General features: G+C 39.8%; 2 protein-coding genes across 8 annotated transcripts in view; one reads left to right on the forward strand and one right to left on the reverse strand.

The window, feature by feature from the left end:
- Window positions 1-1,652: 1,652 nt before the first annotated feature.
- The window catches only part of parvg (parvin, gamma), a 30,580-nt gene continuing 7,232 nt past the window's right edge, over window positions 1,653-25,000 (forward strand). The window contains exons 1-14 of one of the 7 annotated variants that reach the window (XM_076732762.1): window positions 1,653-1,871; window positions 2,007-2,200; window positions 2,606-2,712; window positions 3,841-3,905; window positions 4,563-4,665; window positions 4,834-4,977; window positions 5,906-6,021; window positions 6,126-6,181; window positions 6,268-6,302; window positions 6,416-6,477; window positions 6,798-6,866; window positions 6,995-7,096; window positions 8,586-8,658; window positions 11,767-14,597. In XM_076732762.1, the coding sequence (XP_076588877.1) occupies window positions 2,649-2,712; window positions 3,841-3,905; window positions 4,563-4,665; window positions 4,834-4,977; window positions 5,906-6,021; window positions 6,126-6,181; window positions 6,268-6,302; window positions 6,416-6,477; window positions 6,798-6,866; window positions 6,995-7,096; window positions 8,586-8,658; window positions 11,767-11,840 (963 nt within the window). In that variant the 5' untranslated portion in view covers window positions 1,653-1,871; window positions 2,007-2,200; window positions 2,606-2,648 and the 3' untranslated portion in view covers window positions 11,841-14,597. Of the gene's footprint in view, window positions 1,872-2,006; window positions 2,201-2,283; window positions 2,448-2,590; window positions 2,713-3,840; window positions 3,906-4,562; window positions 4,666-4,833; window positions 4,978-5,905; window positions 6,022-6,125; window positions 6,182-6,267; window positions 6,303-6,415; window positions 6,478-6,797; window positions 6,867-6,994; window positions 7,097-8,585; window positions 8,659-11,766; window positions 14,598-25,000 lie in introns of those variants that run through there. The other 6 variants (XM_076732766.1, XM_076732765.1, XR_013077258.1 and 3 more) reach the window with 6 other exon arrangements.
- shisal1b (shisa like 1b) overlaps window positions 21,499-25,000 on the reverse strand; it is a 38,719-nt gene continuing 35,217 nt past the window's right edge. Inside the window, exon 5 of the mRNA XM_076732768.1 lies at window positions 21,499-24,930. Coding sequence (XP_076588883.1) covers window position 24,930 — 1 coding nt within the window. The 3' untranslated portion in view covers window positions 21,499-24,929. The remainder of the gene's footprint in view (window positions 24,931-25,000) is intronic.

The raw sequence follows: 25,000 nt of genomic DNA on the forward strand, positions 1-25,000 counted from the left end.
GCTAGGCTGTTAGCAAGAGTTTATCTGGGCTTTTTAGCTCTATCATGTCTGGATTTAGCTGCTGCTTCATTTAGTTACATGGAAAACAAACTAAATTACCAAGATGTCAGTTCATCAAAACAGTTTTTTTTTTTTTTTTAATCGGTAATTGCAAGGCATAAAAGTGATTTTAGTTTTAGCTTTAGCTAAAGCTAGCAGTGGCTGTCTCACCAGCTAGCTTTCAGATGATATAGCTTCAGTCTTTGGCTGTCTAGTTGGTTAGAGCTACTGCAAATTTTAAAAAAGGCATTTTTACAGACATTATATATTTCCATGGCATCATTTTTGTGTATACTAAAATATATGTCAGAAAGTCAAATTCTGGTCTTAACTCCCATTTCTCCTGTTTCCTTCTTTATGCTAAGTTAAGCTAACCGGCAGCTCACTGTATCTTCATTGGATGGTATCGATGGTCTCACATACCTCTCGACAAGAAAGCGACAAGGCCCTAAGCATATTTCTCAAAATGGTATAACTATTCCTTTAAGAAACTTGAAAGCGCTATGTCTTATATATATATGACATATTACATAATATCTGAAAATGCTTTGTTTTTTCATACTATATTATCGCTTTTACAGCTAAAGAACTGTGAATGGTTCTTGTTTACTCTGACCTATGCAGACCACATCTCAAGCCATATTTAAAAGCCAATGTGTTGCCTTCTGCCTTAAGTGCAGCGTGCTCTTGCCGTCCCAGGAGAGATCAGTCAGAGGATCCTCATATTGACCTGCCTTTCAGTCGAGTGTCCTTGGAGGCCTGGTCCTCTCAGTGCTCTCCTGAAGCAGAGCTGTGCCTGCGGTGCCACCTGGAGACCTGCTAAGATGTACAGTGAACTACTCGTCCATTTTCGAGCCGGGCTGAATTATTGAGAGTGGACGAGTCAATCTAACCTGCGCTTGTGCTGGATGGCTCACCACTGTGCAATTTTTTATCTTGCCAATCAAGGAATAAATGAATGGAATCAAACAGAATGAGAATTTCATTTTATCTCTTACTCGCCTGATAGGTTAGATTTGCTGTGGCTTTTGAGCTAGATTGGCTTTGAAACAGCCAATTCCTGCAATTTGGGTTTATCTAAAGGAATTATGGGTTTATTTTAGGCCTTTATTTTCTTGTCTCATTCCTTTGTTGCTATGGTAACCTTCCACATCCCCGAAATTGCCCCTTCGTCTGGCTGATGGGTGGTCCTTTCTCTTCTCTTCAACAAGGCCGATGCACATACAGAGCTTGCTGTTCTGTTGTCTGTATCTCTTTCTTTTGCTTCTCTTTCGGTGCATTTGTTGGAGAACGGAGAAAGCTGGAGACCACATGACAGTAAATTGATCCAGCCGGTCACAGATGGAGATGTGTGAGTCGAGACTGAGTGATTCAGGCCTCTGAGTGTCACGTTTGTCTCGGCCCTCCTGAAGTGCGGTTTTCCAAACAATATATTTGTACCCAAGAGTCCCTGTCTTCTTTCTCTTGACGCATACTTATTATTAAGGTCTCAAATGCGGTTTGTGACACAGGACATAGACGCCCTCGCCTGAAAACACTGCGCAAAGTCAGTAAGAAGAAGAGGAAGTGCTACCTTCTTCTCTGCCACATCCTCTCATTTGTGCTTATCTTCCCTGTCGACCCGGTGACATGTTATTTTCTTTTAAAGCAACAGTTTGAAATTGGGTGCAGTCAGACCGTCTGCGTTGATAGAATTCATAGGAAGCTCTGTTTAGATTGAGTACAGCCCTCCACCTCTTATGTCGCTGTTTTGACAGGAGTTGACATCAGTGAGGGAACTCAATTCAGCTGAAGTCATCCGATTCTGTGGAGTCGCTCACAGCGTGCTGAAGGTAAGCTCATTCAAAAACACTTTTTGTTTATGACCTTGTTTGAAAGTTACTGTCAACCCCAGGAAAAGGAAGCCACACACTCATAAAACACACAGGGAAAGAAAAGTTGCTCACCGAGGCTTTTCTCTTCTCCAGATCCAGGAAACGACTGTGTGACACTCACCAGGTCACGTCTGTTTTGTCAGACTGTGTTGCTGTTTGCTGTGCTTTGTCTCAGACCATATGGTTCAAAATGTTCAGAGGGAGAGGTGCAGCCCTGCAGATCTGTGGGGATTTACAGTGCTTGATCTGCTGAGTGCTAAAGGTGCCACTGAAAAAGAGAAAAGGAAGTGAGGAAACTCAATATCTTCCGTTTTTTACTTTGACAAGTTTTTGACCAGTTCAGTTCTGCGCTCCTCTGTGTTTTTAGAAACTTCATAATGCCTATGTTCATAAAAAAAACCCTTACATCCAAATCTAGAGATGCATTTGTAGTTGAGCTGTTTGTCATTGTAGCTGAAAAGCAGAAGTTTGGAAGTAGAAGATTTTCACACGACAGTAGCTGCCTGGCAATGCAATCAGCAACGTCCACGGCTGGTCAGTAACTCCCCTGCAGCAGTTGACACTTGAGCAATATGATCACAGAGCCCCTGCTGAGAGAGACTGGCTGCCAAAGATGTTGATAGACAAAGTGTTTCTTCAGTCCTCTGTGGTTTGTATTTAAGTGCTTCTTCTCACAGTTGAGCCCTCTGCAGGTTTTGTTGACAAGTGGAGAATATCTCGCCTCGAGGAGAAGCGATGGAGGCTGGTGTCTTTGAGTGTCACAGAGAAGAAGAGACTGTGGACACTGAGTCTTCTCAGGGTATGTGTGCTCCCAGTTAGCTGCTAAATAACCTGTCATACGTTTCAGTTACCCACCGATTAAATCAATCAGTCTCAGTCAGTCGTGATTTGTACAGCAGGTTTTAGTATTTGTATTATTTTAGTACTAGTATTTAATATTAAAATGACTTTTTTTTGGAGTTGCCTCCTTGATTTGGTTGATTCAGACTTCTGAGGTCTGAAATCAGCCTGTGGACATTTCTTTTAAAGGACCTTACCTATAGCTTTACATGTTTTAGGTTATTTGCCACCAATTACAAACCCTTTAGTGCACAGTTAACGATTTTGTTCTTTCTACCTCAGAGCAGCCATCTGCTTCCTTTCATTTTCATTCAATATGAAAATCTATTAGCAGACTTGAGTTCTGTAATTCCTCACAATGAACATTAATTCTGCATCATTAATTTTTGAGTTTCCTCTGACATTATCGTTGCAGTGGAGATGTTTCAAGTCAATCTGTGCTTAAACCTGCAAGAACCGATGGCCAGTTACAGAGCAATATCTGCATTCATTTATATTTGTGTTTCTGGCTCCCTGATAGGGCATGCATTCAAAAATGGCCAACAAAATGTGAAGTATAAGTGCAGCAGTGCGTCTGCAAGTATTTAAATTTTACTTCTACATTTCAGGGGAATATTGTAATGGGGAATATGATACTGTGCACTAGATTAAACTACCCAACAGTAGATAAATTTGTAAAATGTGCTCCGCCTCCATCAGCTGTAACATTAAAATGCTGCTTATGTGTATAGCATCAAAACAATATGATATACTGTATATAATATTACAACTCTCTGAAATTCTTCCTAAAACAATCCTTTACTTTAATTCGAAAGTACATGTTCACTTGTTGATACTATTTTTATTAAGTGAAATCTTGAATATCGCTAACAGTATTATACAGAGTGGTACTGCTACTTTGACCAAAGTAGAAGTACTTTTCCCACCTCTGTACTGTAAGGTGCAACCTCAGGGATGTTGCCTTCAAATAAATACAATATTCAAAGTGCTAGAAATGATAAGAAAACTGTCAGTCAGAAAAATTATAGCATGTAGAGTAAGAATAAATACTATCTAACCAGTGCAGTTTGTATATGTATTCACACAGGAGAGAAGCAGAAACTCATTCAGCCAACATCTTTAAAAGACCCCAAACTTGAGAAGCTAAAGGAGGTAAGAGATCAATTCTTGTTATCTGCATACACACCTTTATCTGATTCTGTCTCTCTTCAACATTGTAACATCAGTGGACTCATCATCATCACTGGACTACCACAGATCCAAGACTCCCTGTTTGTCCTGAGTGGGCTGGAGATAAATGTTACACAGGAAATACATTACAGAGCCTGCATTTATGTGTGCACTGAAGAGCATGAATAATATCTGATGCAGGTAGAGAGGTGGAAGGATCAGTGAAATTTTAATGAACATAATTATCAGAGGTGATGGGAGACAGATCAGAGAGTCATGACGAGGAGTCAGCAGGAATCTGCCGGATCTGACTTTAAATCACGTTTCATTGGAAGAGATGGCAGCGCAGGTGCTTCATGCAAGTGACAGTGAATGAATAAATAACTCAATAAGCCTGACATGTCTCATATGTAGCCTTGAGCTGGGAGGGCAAACAAATGTAATATTGGTTATTTTAGGGGAGTCATTTTAATTTGTCATCATTTCAGGAACACATTATCTCTGAAAATTGATGGAGAGAATTTAAAAAAATGAGACTTCACACTGTTTTTCATTTGACACGTTGGCAACAGAATAATGTATGCAAGAAAATGAAAGTGTTTGATGTATCTGGCTGTGTGATGAATTGTGTCTCGGTAGGTATTAGTTTATTGGATCAATAGCACTTTGAAACCGGAGCACATAGTGGTTCAGAGTCTGGAGGAGGATCTGTATGATGGACTGGTGCTTCACCACCTACTGTGTGAGTTAATACACGTTTGTATGATCATACAGTTATTTATATTTGAAGATGAAAACTAACAAATGTTTTCCCTTATTATTCACATAAAAGCTGTCATTTCTAATATCCAAAACAAAGTCCTTGCCAGTAAAACTGGCCTTACAGATTACAATTTCCTGATTTCTACAGCCAGGTTGGCTGGTGTGCACTTGCCTGTGGAGGAGATCGTGCTGACCAGCACTGCTCAGATCCACAAGCTGGAAGTGATCCTGGAGGAGTTGGATAAGAGACTGGGCCTGCAGGACAGCAGCCGGATCAAGTGGAGCGTCAAACGTGAGTCATGCAGCTGACTGGGCTTCAAGAGCAAAGCAACAAGTCAACAAATGTTCTGTGCTGGCAACCACTTTGGATTACAACAGGATCTGGTGCTAGCTCATGGGTGCCATGTTAGCTTCCACCAGCTGTGAGGGATTTGGTGGAGATAAAATTTACTGACATCATGGGGTTTTAATCAGCTGGCAGTGGGTCGTTTTTGTTCCTGGTGTTGTGTCAGGGAAGCAAAGGAAGGCCACAATAATGAATTTTATAAGCAACTGAACGCCTGTCTGAGAAGTTCAAGTGTTCAGAGTTTCCAGTCCGTCATCTGAACTTTCCCCTCATGAATCACGACTGAAAGCACCTAACCTGATAGGACAGAGGGCAATAATCTGCCTCTTCACATGACAGCAGGCAGTTTTTCACACAACCGCAGGGAACCAATACATTGTGTTTTCTGCGACAGCTCCGCTATGAAAGCCACCCCATGTTTCCTCAGTTGGATGCTTTTAATGTGAAACAGCAGCAGCAAGAGATTTTGGACTTAATAACCTATTACAGCTCTGATAAGGCTGCAGGAGAGTGACCAGTAATTACATGTTGCATCTTTTCCTGCGAATCCCTTGTGTACAGGGATGTAGGATGTACTATATATATATAGTTTTGACCTCTCCACACTCTGCAACTGCAGAACTACTGCTACGTAACTCCAACTACGGAATGTATAATACATCAAATTACTATAATGGCAGTTAAAATAATATGGACTGGGTTTGATTTCATGCAAACTTTGAAGTATTCAACCGTAGTTAAATTGCATTTAGGTGTTCATTTGTTTATATGATTCGGATCCTTTTTCGGCTTTCTTGGCTTCTGCACTAGGAGGTGGTGAGTTCCGTCATATCTGTGTTTTTGTCTGTTTTGTTCTCTGCTGCTCGCCTGTCAGTCATCCACAACAAAGACCTTCTGGCCACTATTCATCTACTGGTTGCCATGGTGAGATGTTTCCAGCCTGAACTGGATTTGCCACTGAACGTAGAGGTTGAAGTCGTAGTTGTGGAAGTGAGTTTCATCTCGAGCTTTTGCACTTTTCCGGCTCCAAATCTGTCTTAAACACACCCTGTGGAATTGCTGCTCAATTTTGGTTCGCTCTGATTTCCATCCAGGTCACTAAAAGTGGAATCAAATCTGATGTACAGACGGAGGTCCTTACAGAGGCCAGGTGAGCAGATTTCTGTCCTGTCTGAGTCAGTGGATGTGAGAAAAACACGGCGTTCATCTCATAATTTCTGGGGGCTTTTTCGACAGAGATGCAGGCTCAGACTCCCTCAGCAATACTGAAAGTGAGTAAAGAGTGGTCGGAGGTTGAGCTGACTTGACATCTTGAATGTCATCGAAACAGCATTACAGCCTACAATGACTTGAACGCACTTTCCTGGCTGTCTGGTCTCCCCAGGGGAAGATCCCATCGAGCAACTGCTGAAGCTTGAGGCTCACAAGGTCAACACAGTGAAGAAGGTATAACAAGGAGAGGAGGAGATGTGCTGAGGTAGAGCAAGCAGTTAACTCTCTCATCGCCACTGACAGAGAGAGAGCAAAGGTCGTTGTGTTAAGACAGGAAATAAGTGTCATTTTTTAATATACTTAAAACCAACATATCAGCATGTTGATTGTGTGCATGAAATTTCGTTGCTCAGATTCTCAGATATTTTGTTTCTGTCAGACGTTATAAGGTTTGGATGAAGAATGAAACATGTTTGGTACCTTAATATGTCAGCTGAATAAGGCTAACTTGTATTCCAAGCTGTTAATCCTCGTTCTTGTTTTTTTACTTTCAGGCCATCTTACACTTTGTCAACCAGAACTTGTCAACCATGGGTCTGCAGGTGGCTGATATGGACAAACAGGTAAATAAACAACAGCTGAACACAGTTTTGGAGCGCTGACAGACTCTCCCTGGAAAAAAAACTTCCTTCCTCTGAGATCGCATCACCTTCCTTGGACGGACTCCAGTGACAGTGTGTTTTCTGTCTAGTTTGCAGATGGTGTGATTCTGCTGCTGCTGATCGGACAGCTGGAAGGCTTCTTCATCCCGCTGTACGACTTCAACCTGACCCCCGTCAATCCCTCTGAGATGGTACAGTATGGATTCAATATGGATTCCTGACACATTAGAGAGGGAAGTCCTCACCTCTGAGAGGTGATCCGTTAATGCTGGACAGAGACACACACACAGCACTTAACTTAATTAGTATGTCTTCATCACCATCATCATCATTATCATTATTCTGCCTGTACATGCTTACAGGTGATTTGAGTAACATATCTATGTCTTAAAAATCACCTGGTAAAAAGTCAAAAGAGAAAATGCATTTATTTTATTTTTGATTGATATTTTGAAAAAAGTGTTCAAACACACGTATTCTTGTGATTCAAAACTCTTAAAATCCTAATGCACTTCATTTCTAATTTGAGTGAATTTAATTTCCCACAAGAGCACAGGAGATAATGAGCTACGGTACTGAAAACTGATCCAAAATCACGCCTATTACATTATATAATGTGATCAAATTAATATTTTACAATTCCCATAATAATAAAAGTAGATGCATAATTTCTCCTGTGTCATGGTTCTTCTAATGATATCTTTGATCTCACTTTACTTGAAGCAATAGAATGAGTCTATGAAAAAGTTATGACTCTTTTATCACAGATGTGATGAGTTCATGAATAACTTACACTGTGATACTCCATATTAGATTTTTTTTTTGATACCTTAAAAACTTAAACGCTTCTGGTGATAAACACATTATATATTAGCCGTGATCCAAAATACATTATGGTCAATTAGGATATTCAGATAAATTCAGGTGTCACCCAGTTCTTTCCCATTTAATTGCCAATATTTTAGATTTGGTTGCATAAAATCGTTAAAACTCATCATCAGCTGTCAAAGGTTTTTCTTTGTGTTAGTAGGCTACTGTGTGACGTGTGTGTACGTTTCAGTACATGCCGTTGAAAATCCAAAGTCTCAAATTTTTGTGTAAAATCATTTATCTTGTTTGTTTAATCCTTCCACACACAGTGATGTAGAAATGCCAATTCCTAATTTATTTTGGGATTATCTACTTGAACTTTGTGCTGCTTCCTGTTTTCATGCTAGGCCAAGCTAATTATCTTCTTGTTCTACCTCCATACTTAATGCACGGTACTGAAAGTGGTATCAATCTTCTCATGAAGCCCAAATTTTGGCAAAAAAAAAAAAAAAAAAAAAGAGAATAAGCACATGCTTTGTGAATAGAGACACTTAAAACTGTAGCATTTAATATGTATTTGCAGCCTCTCATCACCTCTCTGTGACATCATATTTCAGATTTTTGCTTCTTTAACTTTTGTTTTATAACAGGCAACAGTTGCTTCATATGTTTGGCATTATTTACTTGTTTTTGTTTAACATCTTGACATTCCTGAAACAAGTGAGACTTCTCTAGAAACAAGGCTGATGTTAGCCCACAGCTAACACTGATGTTAATGTATAAGCAATGTATTATTAATAAATGAGTGGGTGGGGTAATTCCATCAGAAGCTGCATAGGTCATAAATAACATCATTTCTTTGACCTTTAGCTTCATAATGTGACCTTGGCCTTGGACATCCTTAATGACACAGGCCTTCAAATGTCCAGTGTTGATCCACAAGGTGAGGAAATAACACACCGTTCACACGATACACACTCTGCTTTTGCTGACAACATATTTGACTCAAATTAAAATGCCAGGCACGGATGATGAAAAAGCAAAACCAGATGGAGTAAAATAATTGCAACAGGGAGAAAAACCCCGGAGCTCCAAGACAGCACTGTCAAACTAATTCAGATGATATCTTCTATCAAGAGCATTTATCTGTATGACAGAGTAGTGCCAAAACCTGTTTGTATGTGAGGCGAGGAGGGGGATCGCTCCGGTAGTTTGAGTTAATCTCCACTGCTCGCTGGAGTGTGGATTTGACAGTGTTTTGGAGGGAAAGATGGAATTGCTTTCGGAATATGAATGAGTGCGGCTCGTGCCTCGCTGAGTATCACTGCAGATGATTGGCTCAGTCTGAGGTCATCATCATTCATTTAGAGAGGAGCAGCGAGGGAGACGTCTCAAGGGGACGATGTCACTCTGGCGTCCACTGATAGACACAGGGGTTTAACCTCATCGCTATGGCTCTATATACTCTGTGTGTGTGTACTTGTACTTGCTACGTAGTGAGGACCGGAAGTTTTTAACCATAGCGCGAGGACATTATTGGAGAGTGAGGACATTGTGGACGCTCCTCACAACTTCGAATGGTTGTTTAAGGGTTTGGACTTGGTTTTGAGGATTAGGTTTAGATTAGGATTAGGGCAAGAGTTGTTTTTTACAAATTTAGTTGTGATGGTTAAGGTAAGAGTAAGGAGCTTGGGAATGCATTACATCAATGAGGGTCTTCACAAGTATAGAAGTACAGGTGTCTCTGTGTGTGTGTGTGTGTGTGTGTGTGTGTGTGTGTGTGTGTGTGTGTGTGTCTGGAGGAAGATATGTCATCTGTATTCATGAGCACTGCTACTGTATAGTGGTTATCAGATAGATCCCAGAAGTATTCTGATTCTATCTGTGCACTGAAATTTTCTGTTTGTCAGTTTCAACTTGCAGCTGCTGCTTATCAGATATCCAACTGTAAAATCTCATGTTCATCATTTGTGGCAAAAAATGAGTTTGAGCTTTGATCCAACAGTATGGGCATTATATTATTACAGATTTTTCTATTTAGATTTTATGTACAGTATGTAAAGCTTTTGGAAATTCTGCCTTCTCCTTGGTTTAATAATGTAAGCAGAGAGCAATGTACATTTATTCATAAGATAAACTGATTTGTTGTACTTTTTGCATGCAAACAACTGATCTACAAGTATGTGGGTTCACTTGTTTATAGTTTGGGTTCGGCTGCTTTGTTTCAGTGAAGAAAACTCTTTGATATCGGTCCACATTTTTTCTCCCCTGGTTTAAATACCCATGTGCTCATATGGCCAATGAAACAGATTTGCTGTCATCTTCCCTCTTGTTCATACTGTCAATTAAAAGACACTTTCTTACTGAAAATTATAAATGATAGAGGACAAAATCCACAGTCCTTGTTGTTGCAAAAAATTTTTTTAATAAACTTAATATGAGTCTTTCGCCATCTAAATCAGTCAAATCGAATAGGTATATTGGAGAATTTCTGTCTTTCTAGTGTGAAATTTCCTCTGTGTCACCATCCTCCCACCACAGCTCAACAGGAAACACCATCCAGCTTTGGAAGATATCCATCTGATTTGTCACAATAATGAATATATGTTTGTGCAGAATGAGACCCCATCATTTGCATTGAATTCAGATTTGGAAATTATCTTTTAATAGCCAGTGTGAATAGCAGGCGTGATTACAGCAAGCAATCTGTTTCAGTGTGCAGCATGTGTGCAGGGCATGTGAGTATTTTTATATGTGAACCTAATTTTTAATGCTACAGGCTACAATGATAGAATATATAAGAATGTTACAAGAATAATCTGTTAAAAGAATTGTTTCAACATTGTGGTAACAAACCTATTCATGTTTCTGGTCATTTAATATAGAGAGCAAATTCAAAGAAAACACATTTTACCAAAGTGCTCTGCAGAGAAATATAAAATGCAGTTAAATAAATATAATAGAGTGAAGTGAGGGTTCTGGACGAAGAAACGGACAGATGAGATTTTCCACATGACTGCTCCCCAGTGCACAAAGCGAGGTCCATAAAGAAATGTTTTCTGGTTTGTTGTGGAAAAACTTGCCGAACTTGCACAGAGCTCTGACCCTAACACATTTTGACTAAACTGCAAAGCTGACTTTGTACCAGGCTTTATCGCCCAGCATCAGTGCCCAGACGCAATAATACATCTCTGAATGGGAGCAAATCCCTGCAGCCGGGTTCCGAAAATCAAAGGGTCTCAGAAGGCTGTTATGGCAGCAAATTAAGGCCCGCGGTCTGGGAATGAGATGTTCAAAAATCACATATGGGTGTCATGTTTGGGTGTCCACTTTCAGCCATGTGGAGTAAATCAATCAAAAAAGATAAGAGTGAAAAAGAGCGACTGAGTCATTGATTTGCCGACTAATCTCAATGTGAATCAATCAGTAGCAAATGGATCTACTTCACTTCCCTCCAGATCCATTATTGACAAAATGCTCGTTATTCTCTCTTAGCTTGACTTTCCCTTTCACAATCACTAAAACTTCCCCACAGTATCGCCCGCCAGCCATATAGGCAGTAATTGTGAAGTAAGTCCTCAACGCGATAACTGTTAATGTAAGGACCAGCACAATTAATCTAAGCCAGGAGCAAGTGGCTAATCTAATTCATTTTTAGTGTCTTTTTAATTACCGACATAATTGCTGCGATGGAATGAGGAATCTCAGCACTCAAGGTCTAAAACCAGAGTGTGCTGCGCGCATTAATTAGGTTAGCCAGCGGTGGAGTCGATCTTTATGTCACATTCAGTCAGTAAGTGCATCTCACAACAGAGAGCCATTTTGTTGCTATCTTGTCTCACCAAGGACGCATTGATTAAATTTCCATCTAATATTGTTTTTTTGTTTTTTTTGTCCTCCTGATCTATGACCTGTCAGGATGGATTGTGAGAATAGTTATTAGCTAATGTCGGTAAAAGCGTTCTCATGTTTTCACTGCCTCAGTGACTTGGTGGATGCTGATGGTCCATTATAAACACTCACTCAGTGTCTCCTGTGGATTATGTGACAGATATTGTCTCTCAGGACGTCGCTGCCACCTTGAAGGTCCTGTACGCCCTCTTCAAGAAGCACAAAGGGAAATGAGAGACGAAGAGGAACTCAACCAGACAACCAGAAACACAGTGTATGGTCAGCGTGTGGTTTCCTGTGTCTCTAAACTGTTGTTAATGCTGTACATGTAATGATCTAAAGGATGCAGTCGACTGTTTATAGATATTTTGATGATGCTCCAAAGCTGATCAAAACAAGTGCAAGAAGCTTAAGTAGACTGAACAAGTCACACGTCATCTGCTATATTGGTGGGAGCAAGAACCAAAATAGAGAATGCTGATATGAGCTATATCTAATTTGACTGAGGTGACTGACCCTGACCTGACAGAGAATAAAATTCTCCAAGAAAGAGGCACAGTTTGCTGTCAGTTGTAAAGCAGAAGTATATGGTAAAAAAAAAAAAAAAAAAAAAAGCCAAAATTAAATCCTGTTGTGGCAGGAAAGCCACAGTATGTTAGCAGATAGCATGCATGTTAGTGGTTAGCTCACCAACTAGTCCTGCAAATAGTCACTGTGTCACCAAGCCTCCAACACCATCTATTTTGTGAAGACAGGTGGACACAAGGCCACCAACCCAGAAAATCTCCAGGTTTCCATTATGTCAACTAGTATTAGATAATTTGACTAAATGCAAAATTGTTTTAGCATTTTCACCTGATCACAACCAATAGCTGTGGACTGGGAGGCAGAGCAGGCTGTCCACTAATCACAGGGTTGGCGGTTCGATCCCCAGCTCCTCCTTTCCTCATGTCAAAATGTCTTTGGGCAAGACATAGAACCCCAAATTACTCCCAATGCTCAGGCCAGTGCATTGTGTTTTACCTTGCATAGATTGATGTGTGGGTGAATGAGATGCAAACTTTAACACGCCCTATACAAATAAAGCCATTTGTTATTTTCTGCCATAACTTAAACAGGTTATTAGTATATCTTATCTTGGCTTATATAGGGGCCCTGTGTCAAACTGGTCTCATGGTGCATATTCCTGAATAATTTGTCTTTAGCTGTGTCACTTTCTGCTCTGACCGGCCACCAAGTATGCCTTCATGGTCTTTTTAAACCTTGTTGACAACGTGCAGACAATAAGGGTGAATCAATCAGCGCTAGGTCACACAATGTAGAAAATCAGAAGTGTTCATACCCGTTCTGAACAGCCATGTTTGAAGGCTGGGTGAAAAGCCTGAAGTCATAGAGGGGGAGATGTTGTTTACAGCTGGGGATAACTGAGGCGCACATTTTCAGACAGCCTCCCCTGAAAGACATTCAAAGTGTTGCACTCGCTTGTTCATATGAAAAGTGACAGAAATAGTTGTGTAAAGAACAAAAAAAGAGCACTAGAGAGTCAACATCCTGGCTCCTTCTCAACACAGCTAACCAATCACTAACCGAGCACTTCTGAAGAAGTACTGACCCTGAAAACTACTGTTACATTCAGTCAAAATGTACGTGTGTGGATGTTAGTGTGTTATTTCCTGGTAATTTACTGTTTTTTTCCTCTATCTCCTTCCTCTCTTTCCCTCACTATATTTCCTTTTCAGTCTGACACTGCTGGAACAAGGCGCTTTTGTAGAAAACCATCATCCTTGACTGCCACAGTAAACAATGTGAATTTCTCTCCCTGCTTCTTCCTCGTGCTCCCGCTGACAGCCTGTGACCTCCTCTGTTTCTAGTCTGTGAATGCAATGTCATTTCTCTGAAAAAAATGTGGCTTTTTTTGCCATTGATTGTTCACAAATGAATGTCACACACGTAGAGACGGTGCAGCGGGCAGCGATGGAGGGAGCCGTAAAGGATGAGAGACAGACAATAGATATGATTCCATTAAAGTGTTTTTTGCAAATTATGTGTTGAATTAAAAACAAGTGTACTAGAACTGGAAAAAAGCCACTTATTTATTCTCTGTATTGCAAATAAGTATTATTTCTTCACTGAAAAGAAATTTATGCAAACCATTGATGACTTTTTTTATCAGCAAGTTCCTTAATGTTAAATGATCATATCCCTGCCTCTCTGCTCTAGTTTTGTGGACATAGTTTGTGCATTAGAAAACTGCAGAGTGAGTGTCCCTGTTTTTGTCTTGGGGTTAAAGTCTGAAATTTGGGCAACGCTAAACAGTAACGACAACCGCTGTCGTACCTCTCGCTCCCTCCAGTTGTCTTGCAGATGCGTTTGTTGACATTCATGAGGCCAATTTATTCGTTTCCACCAAGCTGATGGAAAATACTCTAAATTCACATTTTATTTTCCCTGACATTTCAGAAAGTTTGCATAAGATTTGCTTGGCAGTCAGATGGAAACACAGTGACTGCATAGAGAGACAGAGATAGAAAGAGACATTGAGGTGTGTGTTGCTCTTGTTCATTGTATAAATTGGCTGTTTCGGCAGACAGTTTAAGTATTATGAAATTAAAGTGGCTTCTCTTCTCTTTTTCAATTTACAGCCCTTAAACTCCTCATCCTGAGTGACTGTAAACCAGATTTGCTTCCTGTAAATTAAATTGTACATTAGTTTATGAAGGACAAAAGACTTCTCAAAGACAAACTCTGTCCTCATTTCATGGTCACATGTTGGATGGTCCATAGAAACATTTGGCAGTCAGTCTTTCTGCATGCACCAGTGTTGAGCTTCAAATGAAGCTGTATGTGAATGTTCATTGCATTCATATTCATCAAATGCTTTGTATTTCAGTTAGCGAGGTTTTGAGCTCAGGGACAGTCTGTATCAATTGTACTTGGATTTGTTTGAGAGCATAAAATGTGTATTACTGTTCCAATAAATGGTTAAAACCTTGATGTAAGTGTCCTGCCTGAAAGGAAGTGAAGTGCTTGTGCAGACACTGAGCCTTCTGTATCTGTTCGTCTGTATATCAAGAATATAATTGCCATTTATCTGCTTTCCTGATAGGATAAATATCTCTTAAAATATTCTGATATTCTGCAAAATTCTGTCTATTTTATCTTGTGTGTCTTAATACTGTGAATATTTGTGCCTTTAAGCTTGATACCCTGAATCAATCAAGATCAGGGTGTGAACACTATCAGACCAGTGAAACCAGCTGGATGAATCACACGCATAGACAGTATGTGCGAACATCTGTGTGCCTCCGACATGCATTTGCGATTATCTTTGGGACACACACAACAACATGAATGAAAGTCAAGAGAGATTAATGTCTTTTAGCCACTGTGTGCATATCAGCAAAAGGGTCACGGCTTAGTCTGTCATCAGTGTCTAATCCATCAGAACAAACAAGGATAAATTTCAGGATAAACGTTTGAGGGATTAAACGTGTTCTGCTTCAATGACAACACCTTCTTCTTCCACTTCCATTAGGACACCACATCACCACCAACTCCTCAACATTTTAAGACAGTTACTGTGTCGGAATAAATCATGTATATTACCTATTAAGCAAGGGCTGAGAATATTCTAGAAATCACTTAATACAAATTTGAGCAGACTGTGAGTGTATTTTATTGTCTGGAGTGACCACACCAGAGGAATTCTCCTGAACTGACTGGCTTTTTCAGAGAAAGTAAATGCTGCCTCTCTGCATAGAAACCCACACAAGTCCATCTAAAATGTTGACAAGAGACAGGAGTGATGTCTGCCTCCCTTGTCACACTGAACAGATGCATCTCTCTGTGCAGGAAAAGGGGAGCAGAGCTAACAGAGCGGCAGCTGCTGTGTTATATACATACATATTTGTTTAAATCAGTTATCACAGAGGTGACAGTATCATGGGTATATCTGCTGGATGTGTAAACCGGCAACTGTTTGCTAATATGAACCACATGCATTCAACCACATCAACTTTGTAAGGTTATATTGCAGGTTTATTGCAGGTTTATGGGGTCATAAGGGAAACTGGCTGTCAATAAAAGGATAAAGAGAAAAAAATTATATCAGTGCAATGAAAGAAATTAATCAAGTGAAAATTTGGTGGTTTAAGTTGGGGCACATTTAAGGGTGTTGAACAGAAGGCGGATTATGAATGAGACTAAGGTCAAATCAAGGTTAAAAGAACTGAGTGGCTCAGAAACACACCTTCATGTTAAACTGTCAGTCTTTGTTTCCAGAATGAACACAGTGACGAGCTGGAGAAGCTCAATCAAGGGTCAGTGGCTGATAAACAGTTCAAAGGTCAACCAGAGGGACCTCTGGAGACCTGCAACCCATACAGTTGCAGGACTGTTCAGAGTGCTGGTGAAATACATCTACAATATCAGAATACTTCACAGTTTCTCTGCTCATAATGGGTCTTGCATCAGTGTTAAAGAATAACAGGCATTTAGTGTGTGCCGGTACTCTCAAGAATCATTATGTTTCAAATACACTCATTGTACAGCAGGAGGCACTGGAGGAGGTGCATATGAAAACTGCAGGAGAAAAATCAGTCATTTCAAAAAATACGAGAGCTCTTGTGGTTTTGTGAGTGCATTTGCAAGAAAAGTGGGAATTTATGGTTTCAAAAGCTTGAACTGAACTGTATCAGAAGTCACCATGTGAGGTCAATCTCCCTTTTAATATGCCCTTGTAAACAGTCTCTGATTTCTGCTGAGGATCCTGAATGTAAAGATATCCTGAAATGTCTCTGAGTCATATCATTTAGGCCATTTTTTCATGATCAGTGAGAGATATCACCAGTTTCTACCATTAAAAAAATAGTACACTGAACCAGAAAACCCACAGCCTATTATTTTCTCCCAAGAGTGAGCTCATTATTTTTCTGTACATAAATTATACTGAATATCCACACCTCCTCCTTGTTGCTGTGACCAAGGAGGCAAAAATGAAGAGTGATTTAAACTAAGTTCTGTTTACCCTCATTTTTTTTAAGCTAACTACCAATCCTCCTGGGGGAAACTTGTCCTCTGTATTTGACCCATCTTCAGTATTTATAGTGAGCCTGGGCCTTAGCAGCTGATACCAAACATGGCCGTCGTTTTAAGAGATGTGGAGATACAGAGGAGATCATACAAAATCCACACAGAGAAGAAGCAAAAGTGAGAGACAAATCAAGGAACCTTGTACAACAAAAAACCACTGAAACAACATTGCATGTCTTTTAATTTGCCATATAAGTTGTTGTGCAATTGAATGAATAATTGTTAGACTATCCACTGTACACTACCAGTATTTTCATAATGTAACTGGAGAATTTGTGGTTTCAGAGGAAACATTGTGAATGAATGATTAAGGTGAAGCTTCTAACACAGTCAGTTTTTATAGGTTTTACAGGTCCTAATCTCAACCCTCTCATGTTATGCTGGAGACAGAAGATAATGGAAATAGTCTGAGAGAGATAAAAGCTCATCCACCTGCAAGGTGCAGTATTGAGCTTCTCATCAAACAGTAGGAGAGACACACTGAAAACAGACATTGATCCAAATACTATACTGATGCAACACAGGAGCCATTGCAGCAATCATTGCAATCAGCAGTTGTTTGTTATTCGTGGCATAACACACAAATTCATTAGATTTTAAAAGCTTTTTTAATTTCTTGATTCGTTTAGAAATTCATGTTGGTCTGAATGAGGAAACAACTCATTTGTCTCTAACATAACTGGCTCTGCCCTCTTTGCCTGACCAAGACTTGATGGCATTATGAAAGAAAATGCTGATTGAGAAAATGGCATTGTGAGATTGAAACAGAATTAATAAAAATGACTTCAAATAATTCTAATAACTCATTTGTTGTGAAAAGAAACAGGATGAGATCTTAAATGTATTGGATTGTGTTATAATTTCACGGCAATATCCAATAGTTTGAGATGGATTCCTGTGGTTATTTATTAAAGAATTGTACAATTTAATGCTGACTCTCTGGTCTCCGTTCACTGAGACGGTCCCATTGAACGGCACAGAAAGTGGCTGTGCTCTGCTGGGTGACGTCGTGGGGCGGTAACCAGACCTTGAAGTCTTCTCCTTCGTAAGACCGATAAGTGGTGTTTGAAAAAATATCCAGTAAGGCAGAAATCTTACTGGCGTAAACTAATGGCTGATCCTCAGGCAAACACGGTGCTGCTGAACACTGCTCTGATACGTGACATACTCTCCTGGCTGCAACTGACAGTATATCAAACGCACCCTTCACAATATGGCGGTCTTTTTAAACATCATCATTGCCCCGCCCTCTCTTTTGCGTTGCTCATTTAGCTAACAGCCGTTAGCTAACTGTAAACACATTTAATGCTAGTGTAGCGTTCCTTCGCGTATTATCGTGTCATTTTCGGGCGGTTTTGTGGACTACAAAATATTTATGCTCTCCCAACTGCTGTAGGACAGCAGCATTTGACAACTGCTGTTCTCCATTTGCCCTTAAGAGACAACTGGTCCTTTCTAAACGCCATGTTCAACCGGAAGTCGGCGTTCATCGCCATCTTGTCGCCAGGTGTTGTTGCCAAGATCATTGCTTCACTTCACAGAGGTAAGCTTTTATTAGCACGCTGCCTGTGCTGACATGAATATTGTAAGATGGTGTGTTGGCTCTGTTGGGTTTGTGTTTGTATGACTGAAGTTATCAATAAGCCATGAGACCGGCCCTTTTATCTTTCCCTCAGATCTGCTTGATGTGCGTTTGCTGTCTGTTTCCTAATTTTATGCTGCTGTGGATTTATTTACAGTGTTGGCATTGTTATTGAATGTAAATTAACTCATTTAAATGTATGACAGTAACATTAGTTTACTTTTGGTTGATGCTTGTCTCTTGCATTGTGATGCTTTCATGCCATTGATTCACACAGTGGTGAAATATGAACACTGTTGGAGTGTTGGGAACCTCCGGGCCTGAATTGGTTTTCTGCGTGTTAACCCCATTGTTTGTTGCTGTTTTGTTGCTTTAAGGGATAATTGCGAGCCACATTTGTTGAACAAAATAATATTACATATTGGCTTTAGGGATGTAAACGTGACTGCACGCAATCTATTCACATATTTCTATATTGGCTTCATAGGGAGCTCAGTATGGCTTGAGTCACATTTTTTCCACGCATTTCATATTCATCTGAGCATTAGAGACATGTGAACTCAGAGCGATGGGTTTACATGACAGCTTGCTTTAGTGTTCTTCATATCAACATATCAATTACATCTTAACTGCTGAGCTCCTGCTTCATTGTGTCTATGTGCTGACATTCAGCTGCACCCATGGCTTACTCAGTATGGCCTTTTGCTGCTCATCAGTGCTACATACATAAGAATCTGCTTGAAGGATTGTATTTTACTTAATTTAATATGCTTGATAATTACCTGCCGCATAAATGATGAGTCTTAGCTTGCTGTTATAAATCATGTGGGTTGTGGTGTTTAGCTTTGTCCAGCTCAATTTACTGGATGGTGCATCCCCTGCAGTTTGGGGGAAATTCAGTTTGTTATTGTCACACTTGATCTCTCTGTCATATTGGGCTTGGTGAAGGCTTGTGGGGAGTGATGAGAACAAAGCCAAATATTAACTTTGTAGACAATTTGTATTTACATAATAAATCTGTTCCATGTGAGATAGCTGACTGAGCTCTAAATTCAATTTAACTACAAAACCCATTTTGCACACCAATAATCATCAGTGACTGCAGTCAGAACGTCAACTAATGTAATACTAATAAATATGAATTGAAAAACATATTGAAAAATAAATTATATGGAAGTAATAAACCTGCGTACAGTATAATTCAATCAGAAAGTATTATATATATTTTTTAATATCCACAGCAGTGCTTTCGCAGCCTCAGGGTTTTGACCCCTTATGGAGGTTGCTGAATCAGTCTGAGAGGCTGCGAGATGATTAACAAGATAGCAAATCAAACGAACAACAAAAGCTTGTTTCTGCTCCACAAATTGTGTTAATTTTTCACTAATCTTTGTGCTAATTACTGACTCATATCATAGATGTACGCAGCCTGTGACAAAAGGTTGCGAGTTGACATGGCTTGACTTAAACGACCAAAAGCCAAAGAACATATTAAAATTATACATGTATTTAAAGGTTTATTTGTCATGTACACAGGTAATATGTGGAGAAATGTAATGTGCGACAAAATCATAATTTTGTGCTCAAAGACTAGCATGAAAGAGAAGTAGAAAAAATAAAAATAAATAAAAAAAATCAGATTAACAGAGCATCATTTTGATATACAACAAATTAACCAAAAGCGTTCATCAGTCTTGTATTTTCCCGTTTTGCACTTATGTTTCTTCCCATCAGTTGGGTGTGGTCCACCATGGTAGTGTTATTTGAACACTCGGTATGGCTAGTTCAACTTGACGTCATGAAACATCAACATTAATATGTACAGTACTTCAAATGGATCTTAATGCAAAGTTGGTGCCACAGAAGATCCGGCCTGAGTACGCAGGGCATCAGAGAGACCAGGCCTAATGGAGTTTTAATAGATAAATGTTGGCAGGATGTATCTCAGGCTTCTCAATAACAGCAGGATGTGGAAATTTTAGACAATGGTTTTTAAATGGTGATGGATGGCCACAATTGGTTTAATACGCAGAGATGGGAAGAGCGTTGGCTATGAGCATACTGGAGGACTCAGATGGAGTAAATGGAGGAGAAATGGTAGAGCGAGGAAGCTTTTTGATGAGCAGAGCCTGGACAGGATGATCGGCAGAGGTGGATGAGAATTGGGTAAAAGTATAAGACAGAGCTTATTAGGGAAGCTCAAAGGGACGTTGACAACGTGGTAACAAACTTCTTGGTTGGTTGACGGAAGCTAGCAGCAGCTGGTCCATGATTAGAAGCGAGGTGTTGAGGTCTGACACGACCTGTCACTGTCTGTTTTCGCCATCAGCTTCTAGTTTTAATGATGTTTCTATGTTGGGAAGCTTTGGCTGTGGCTCAGCCAGCTTGAGAGGGTCACTGCTTTGAGGCCGGATGAATCACCTCATGGTGTATTGATTGACATTTAAAAAGAAAAACAGACACACACAGTGCATTCAGAAGCTTATGGAGCCCTTAAACTGACAAAAGACAGGAAAAGGTTGAGTAAAAAAACAACCAAACAACTGAATGCATCAATAACATTAAAAATTTTGTCCTTTAACCTCTATATTTACCCCAGCCAACCAGTTTCCCAACCTTTTACAACAGCATTTTGTTTGCCAAAAATATTGTTATGTAAGTAATAGCTTTATTGTAAATTTATCTTCATCATACAATAAATATTAAGGCTAATTAACTTTACCCTGCCTCCAAAAAATGTGTAGTCCAGTGCGTTTTTCTTCTACATGGATCCACTGACGAGGATGACAATTTTCTTCCTAGAACATGTAGCTATGGCCTCTGGCTTTTAGCATCATGTCATGTATGTAGCCATTATGTGCATGTGCCCATATGTGCATTGATGTAGCAGTGGTAACTACGGGGACAGGGCTTAGCAAAGTCAAATGATGTATACACATACACTCTGGACATCATCAGAAAAACTGGAAATGTGGTGAGGAAAATAGAAAATAGATAAATGATTAAATGTGTGGCGATACCAAAAACAAAGGAGCTGAAAAATAAAATAAGCTGGGAAAAGACAAAATGAAGTCAAATAAATAGAAAGTTTTCATTGGTGTGGAGGTAAAGGACGAAATTAAATGGTTATCTCTCTTTCTAACTGCCTTTTTCCACTTAATTTTAATGATATAATTAACTGTATTACTTGTCTTCCAAAGAGCACTTGACACACAGAGATTTAAACACACTGGAAAAGATAAAACTTTATTTCTCCCTGTCGTGACAATACAAAGTCAACAAGTGCAATAACAATCCAACTGAAAACGGTACTGTACATTCTATCTAGTAGTAAATACATAGACAGAACGTGGTGCACATTATCTTCACCACCACACCCAGAAAGTGAGGTATCAACCACTACAAAGCTTCTGTGTACAGGTGGGATTCAACTGTAAGGCAACTGTTAACATGACAACCTGGAGAGACTGAAACAGATGTGTGCTCCCTTCTTCCCATCCTTTTTTTTTTGTTTTGTTATGTTTTGTTCTTTATTTGGGAAGAGGGTTGAGCTGATACGATTTACAGTACCACATCACATCGGGCCAGAGTCAAGACTGTTTTTTTAACAAAACAGAAAACATCACAAAACCAAGTTGTAACATTTTAAGAAATGGGGGAAAGATTCCTCCTATATGTATCTCGAAGGAATCTATTTGTGACCCTGCTCCTGCTTGTCAGAGGCAAAGTGACCCCCCCAGGGTGATTATTACTTTAATGGTGATAAGAACAGACCTCCTTTGCCTTATTACAGGTCAGACCGCACAACACGGTGCCCTGAAAAGAGACATGTTCTCAAACAGATTTTTCTTACTTATCCAGCATTGGTGACTAATTAAATTCTCTTTGTGCTGCTGCGGCTGCTGCTGCTGCAGCTGTTCAAAAACTTCTCCCTGTTTGCTGCTGCTGTTCACTCTCTGGGAATAAGTAGGCAGCTACAGGGACAGTAAGAGAGTGTAATTTAGAACCACTGCTTGTCTCTGGGCCAATTATTCCCTTGGACACATCCTGTTCCTCTGCCCCTGAAAAGGATGGCACGAGCCTGCTGGGGCGCACACACAATTAAACTTTAGGCATTGAAATGGGAATTAATTTGCTCTCACAACTCAGCAAATGTGAATATTATTGCTGATAAAGTCCCACTTACAGCAGTTGCCCAGAGTTCTGCACAGCGGGTCGACTCAAACTTGATGAAATAGAGAGGATAAACATGATGGCAAGGCCCGAGTCTCATGGCTGCCTCGTTTCTGTCTGCACTTTTTTGTGTCGAGTCAGACGCTATCTCGTGTTAGCTTTCAGCGAGGACATTGCAATGTGTGCCCTGACCAGAGATTCTGTACACAAACAGGCTCAGCAGCTGCCAGATTACCAGCTGCAGATGGAAGATTGAGTAGATACCCCCTCTCCTACTGTATCTACCGTCTGTCCACCTGGTCTTCACACGCTGTCGCTCGCGTACAGTCTGGCGCCAACAGCTGCTTCGTTTGTTTTCAGACAGAAAGGACAGCATTTTATGGATTACACAGATTTTATCTCAGTAGTTAATTCAAATTTGGGCAAGAAGTAGTAACTTTTCCTTAACATGAGATGACCGTAAAGCTGAAATGATTGGTTAATGTATGTGTTAGTTCATGACAGAAAATTATGTTAAGCAGTTTATTGTTTTGTTGTTTTTGCTTGTCATTTTTCAAGCAAAAATGCTGAATAAATGCCTCTCAAATGAAATATCTTTGGATTTTGGACTGATGTTTAGACAAAACAAATAATCTGAAGACATCACCAAGAGCATTTGACACTTCATAGACAAAACGATTTATAGATTAACTGAGAAAATAGGTGGCAGATTAATCAATAATGAAATGGATCTTCAGTTGCAGCCCTAGATGACTGTAGTTTAATAATTAATTAACTGTTCTAGTAATTTTCAAGATTTCACTGGTACCAAATGTAAGGATTTTATGCTTTTTATTTGTCATATATGACAGTAAGCTGAAAATGACATGACCTCGGGCTGTCGGAAATTATACTAAGCAATTATCACTGTTTTCTGACATTTTATAGACCAAATGATTAATTGACTAATTGCAAAAGTAATTGGCAGATTAATCGGTAATGAAAGTAATCAGTAGTTACAGCTCTAAAGTAAAAGCTTTTCTTTTGAAAAGTGATAATTGGTTTCACTTTTCTCCTCACAAAGCTGACATAGAAATGGTTGGAGACCTTTTTGATATGAGTTCATTATCCAGAAACACATTTCATCGACTTCACCTTCTTATTAAATGTAAACCGAGCTGAAACCTCTGTGATACACCTCAGTGATTACCCAGTGCTCATTTGGCTGCCACCTCTGGCTTTTACTTACCATGACATCCTTCTGATCAAGCTACTGTACATTATTGCTGACAGTGAAGGGGGTTTTAATGGGTTTTTACATTTTTTTTATTATGGCTAATCGCTTACAATTGTCTGTTACCAATGTGGGATGTAGAGTGCTCCTTATAAAGGAACCAAATGGATATTCATTTGCATCATATTGCTAATGGAGCTGTTTTTCAGGCATCTCCGGTAATGAGGAAGGGCAAACAAGTCTGTGGATGAGGTTACCCAGGCAACTGCCTCCCACCAAGTTCATAACTAATGGTATTACATGGGCTTGTGGGCTCATAGCCAAGGGTTAAGGTTGTGTTTAACATAGCATAAAGCTCTTTTGCTGTTGTGAAAGCATCCCTGATCATCATTAATGTTTTGGGTGAATAACTTGAGAGTCAAGATCCCTTTCCTCATCATCACTAAAGCAAAGAGAAATCTTGATGACCTAATGCAAAACCTTTAGATCTACAGCAGTTTAGCTGTAGGGTGGTGTGTCCTCGTCTGACACGTTACAATGTAGACAAATCACTTGTTTCGCAGAAAGGAGACCTAAGAAATTTCATACAAGATATTGTTTCTCAACATGGCTGCAGACATTTTTGTGTCTGCTTTTCAGTAAGTAACAAAAACATTCTACTCTAAGTAAGATGCTCAGCATCAACCTAAGCTGTTACATGTTCCGAATGTTAACCACTCATATATTTCTCTGACTAGTTCACATAAATAAATCACCAAATAGATAACCCACAACTGTGTCTAACTGCTACTGAACACAAACTGACACAGCAGTGTAATAAACATTTTATATCTAGAAAGATGAGCTTTTTTTAAAAACAGGCAAGCCTCCTGACTTGCGAGTACAGTTTGTCCAGTTCAGCTCAGATTTGTCTGGGATATTTCAGGCCTTCGCAGCCATTTCAAGGGGTCACTGAACACCTGTGAGCAGCCAAATGTATCTGTCGCTCCTCTGTTGTGGCAGCAGCAGTACAGTCCTCCGTGTTTCTTGCAGCCTTTGTTCAGCTTGGTTTCTAAATGCCATTTCAGCCTGCGCCTGTCAGTCCATGGGTGTTTTGTGCTCATTAGAAAGGGGCAGTAGTCTCTTCTAACTACTAAAGTATGGCTAGCCCACCACTGGTGTTTGTGTCTGTGGTCCAGAGAGGGGCATCAGTGGGGCATCTCCTCTGTACCGCGTAAGGAAACAAGGTGTTGCTACTCTTCAGTCTGTCCACTCGCAGCATCATTCTGCCCAAAAAGAAATACAGAAATTGAACATGAATGTAAATTCTTGACAAAATATTCTCATAACAAGATC

This window comes from Chaetodon auriga, chromosome 6 (assembly GCF_051107435.1).
Source record: "Chaetodon auriga isolate fChaAug3 chromosome 6, fChaAug3.hap1, whole genome shotgun sequence".
Taxonomy (NCBI): domain Eukaryota; kingdom Metazoa; phylum Chordata; class Actinopteri; order Chaetodontiformes; family Chaetodontidae; genus Chaetodon; species Chaetodon auriga.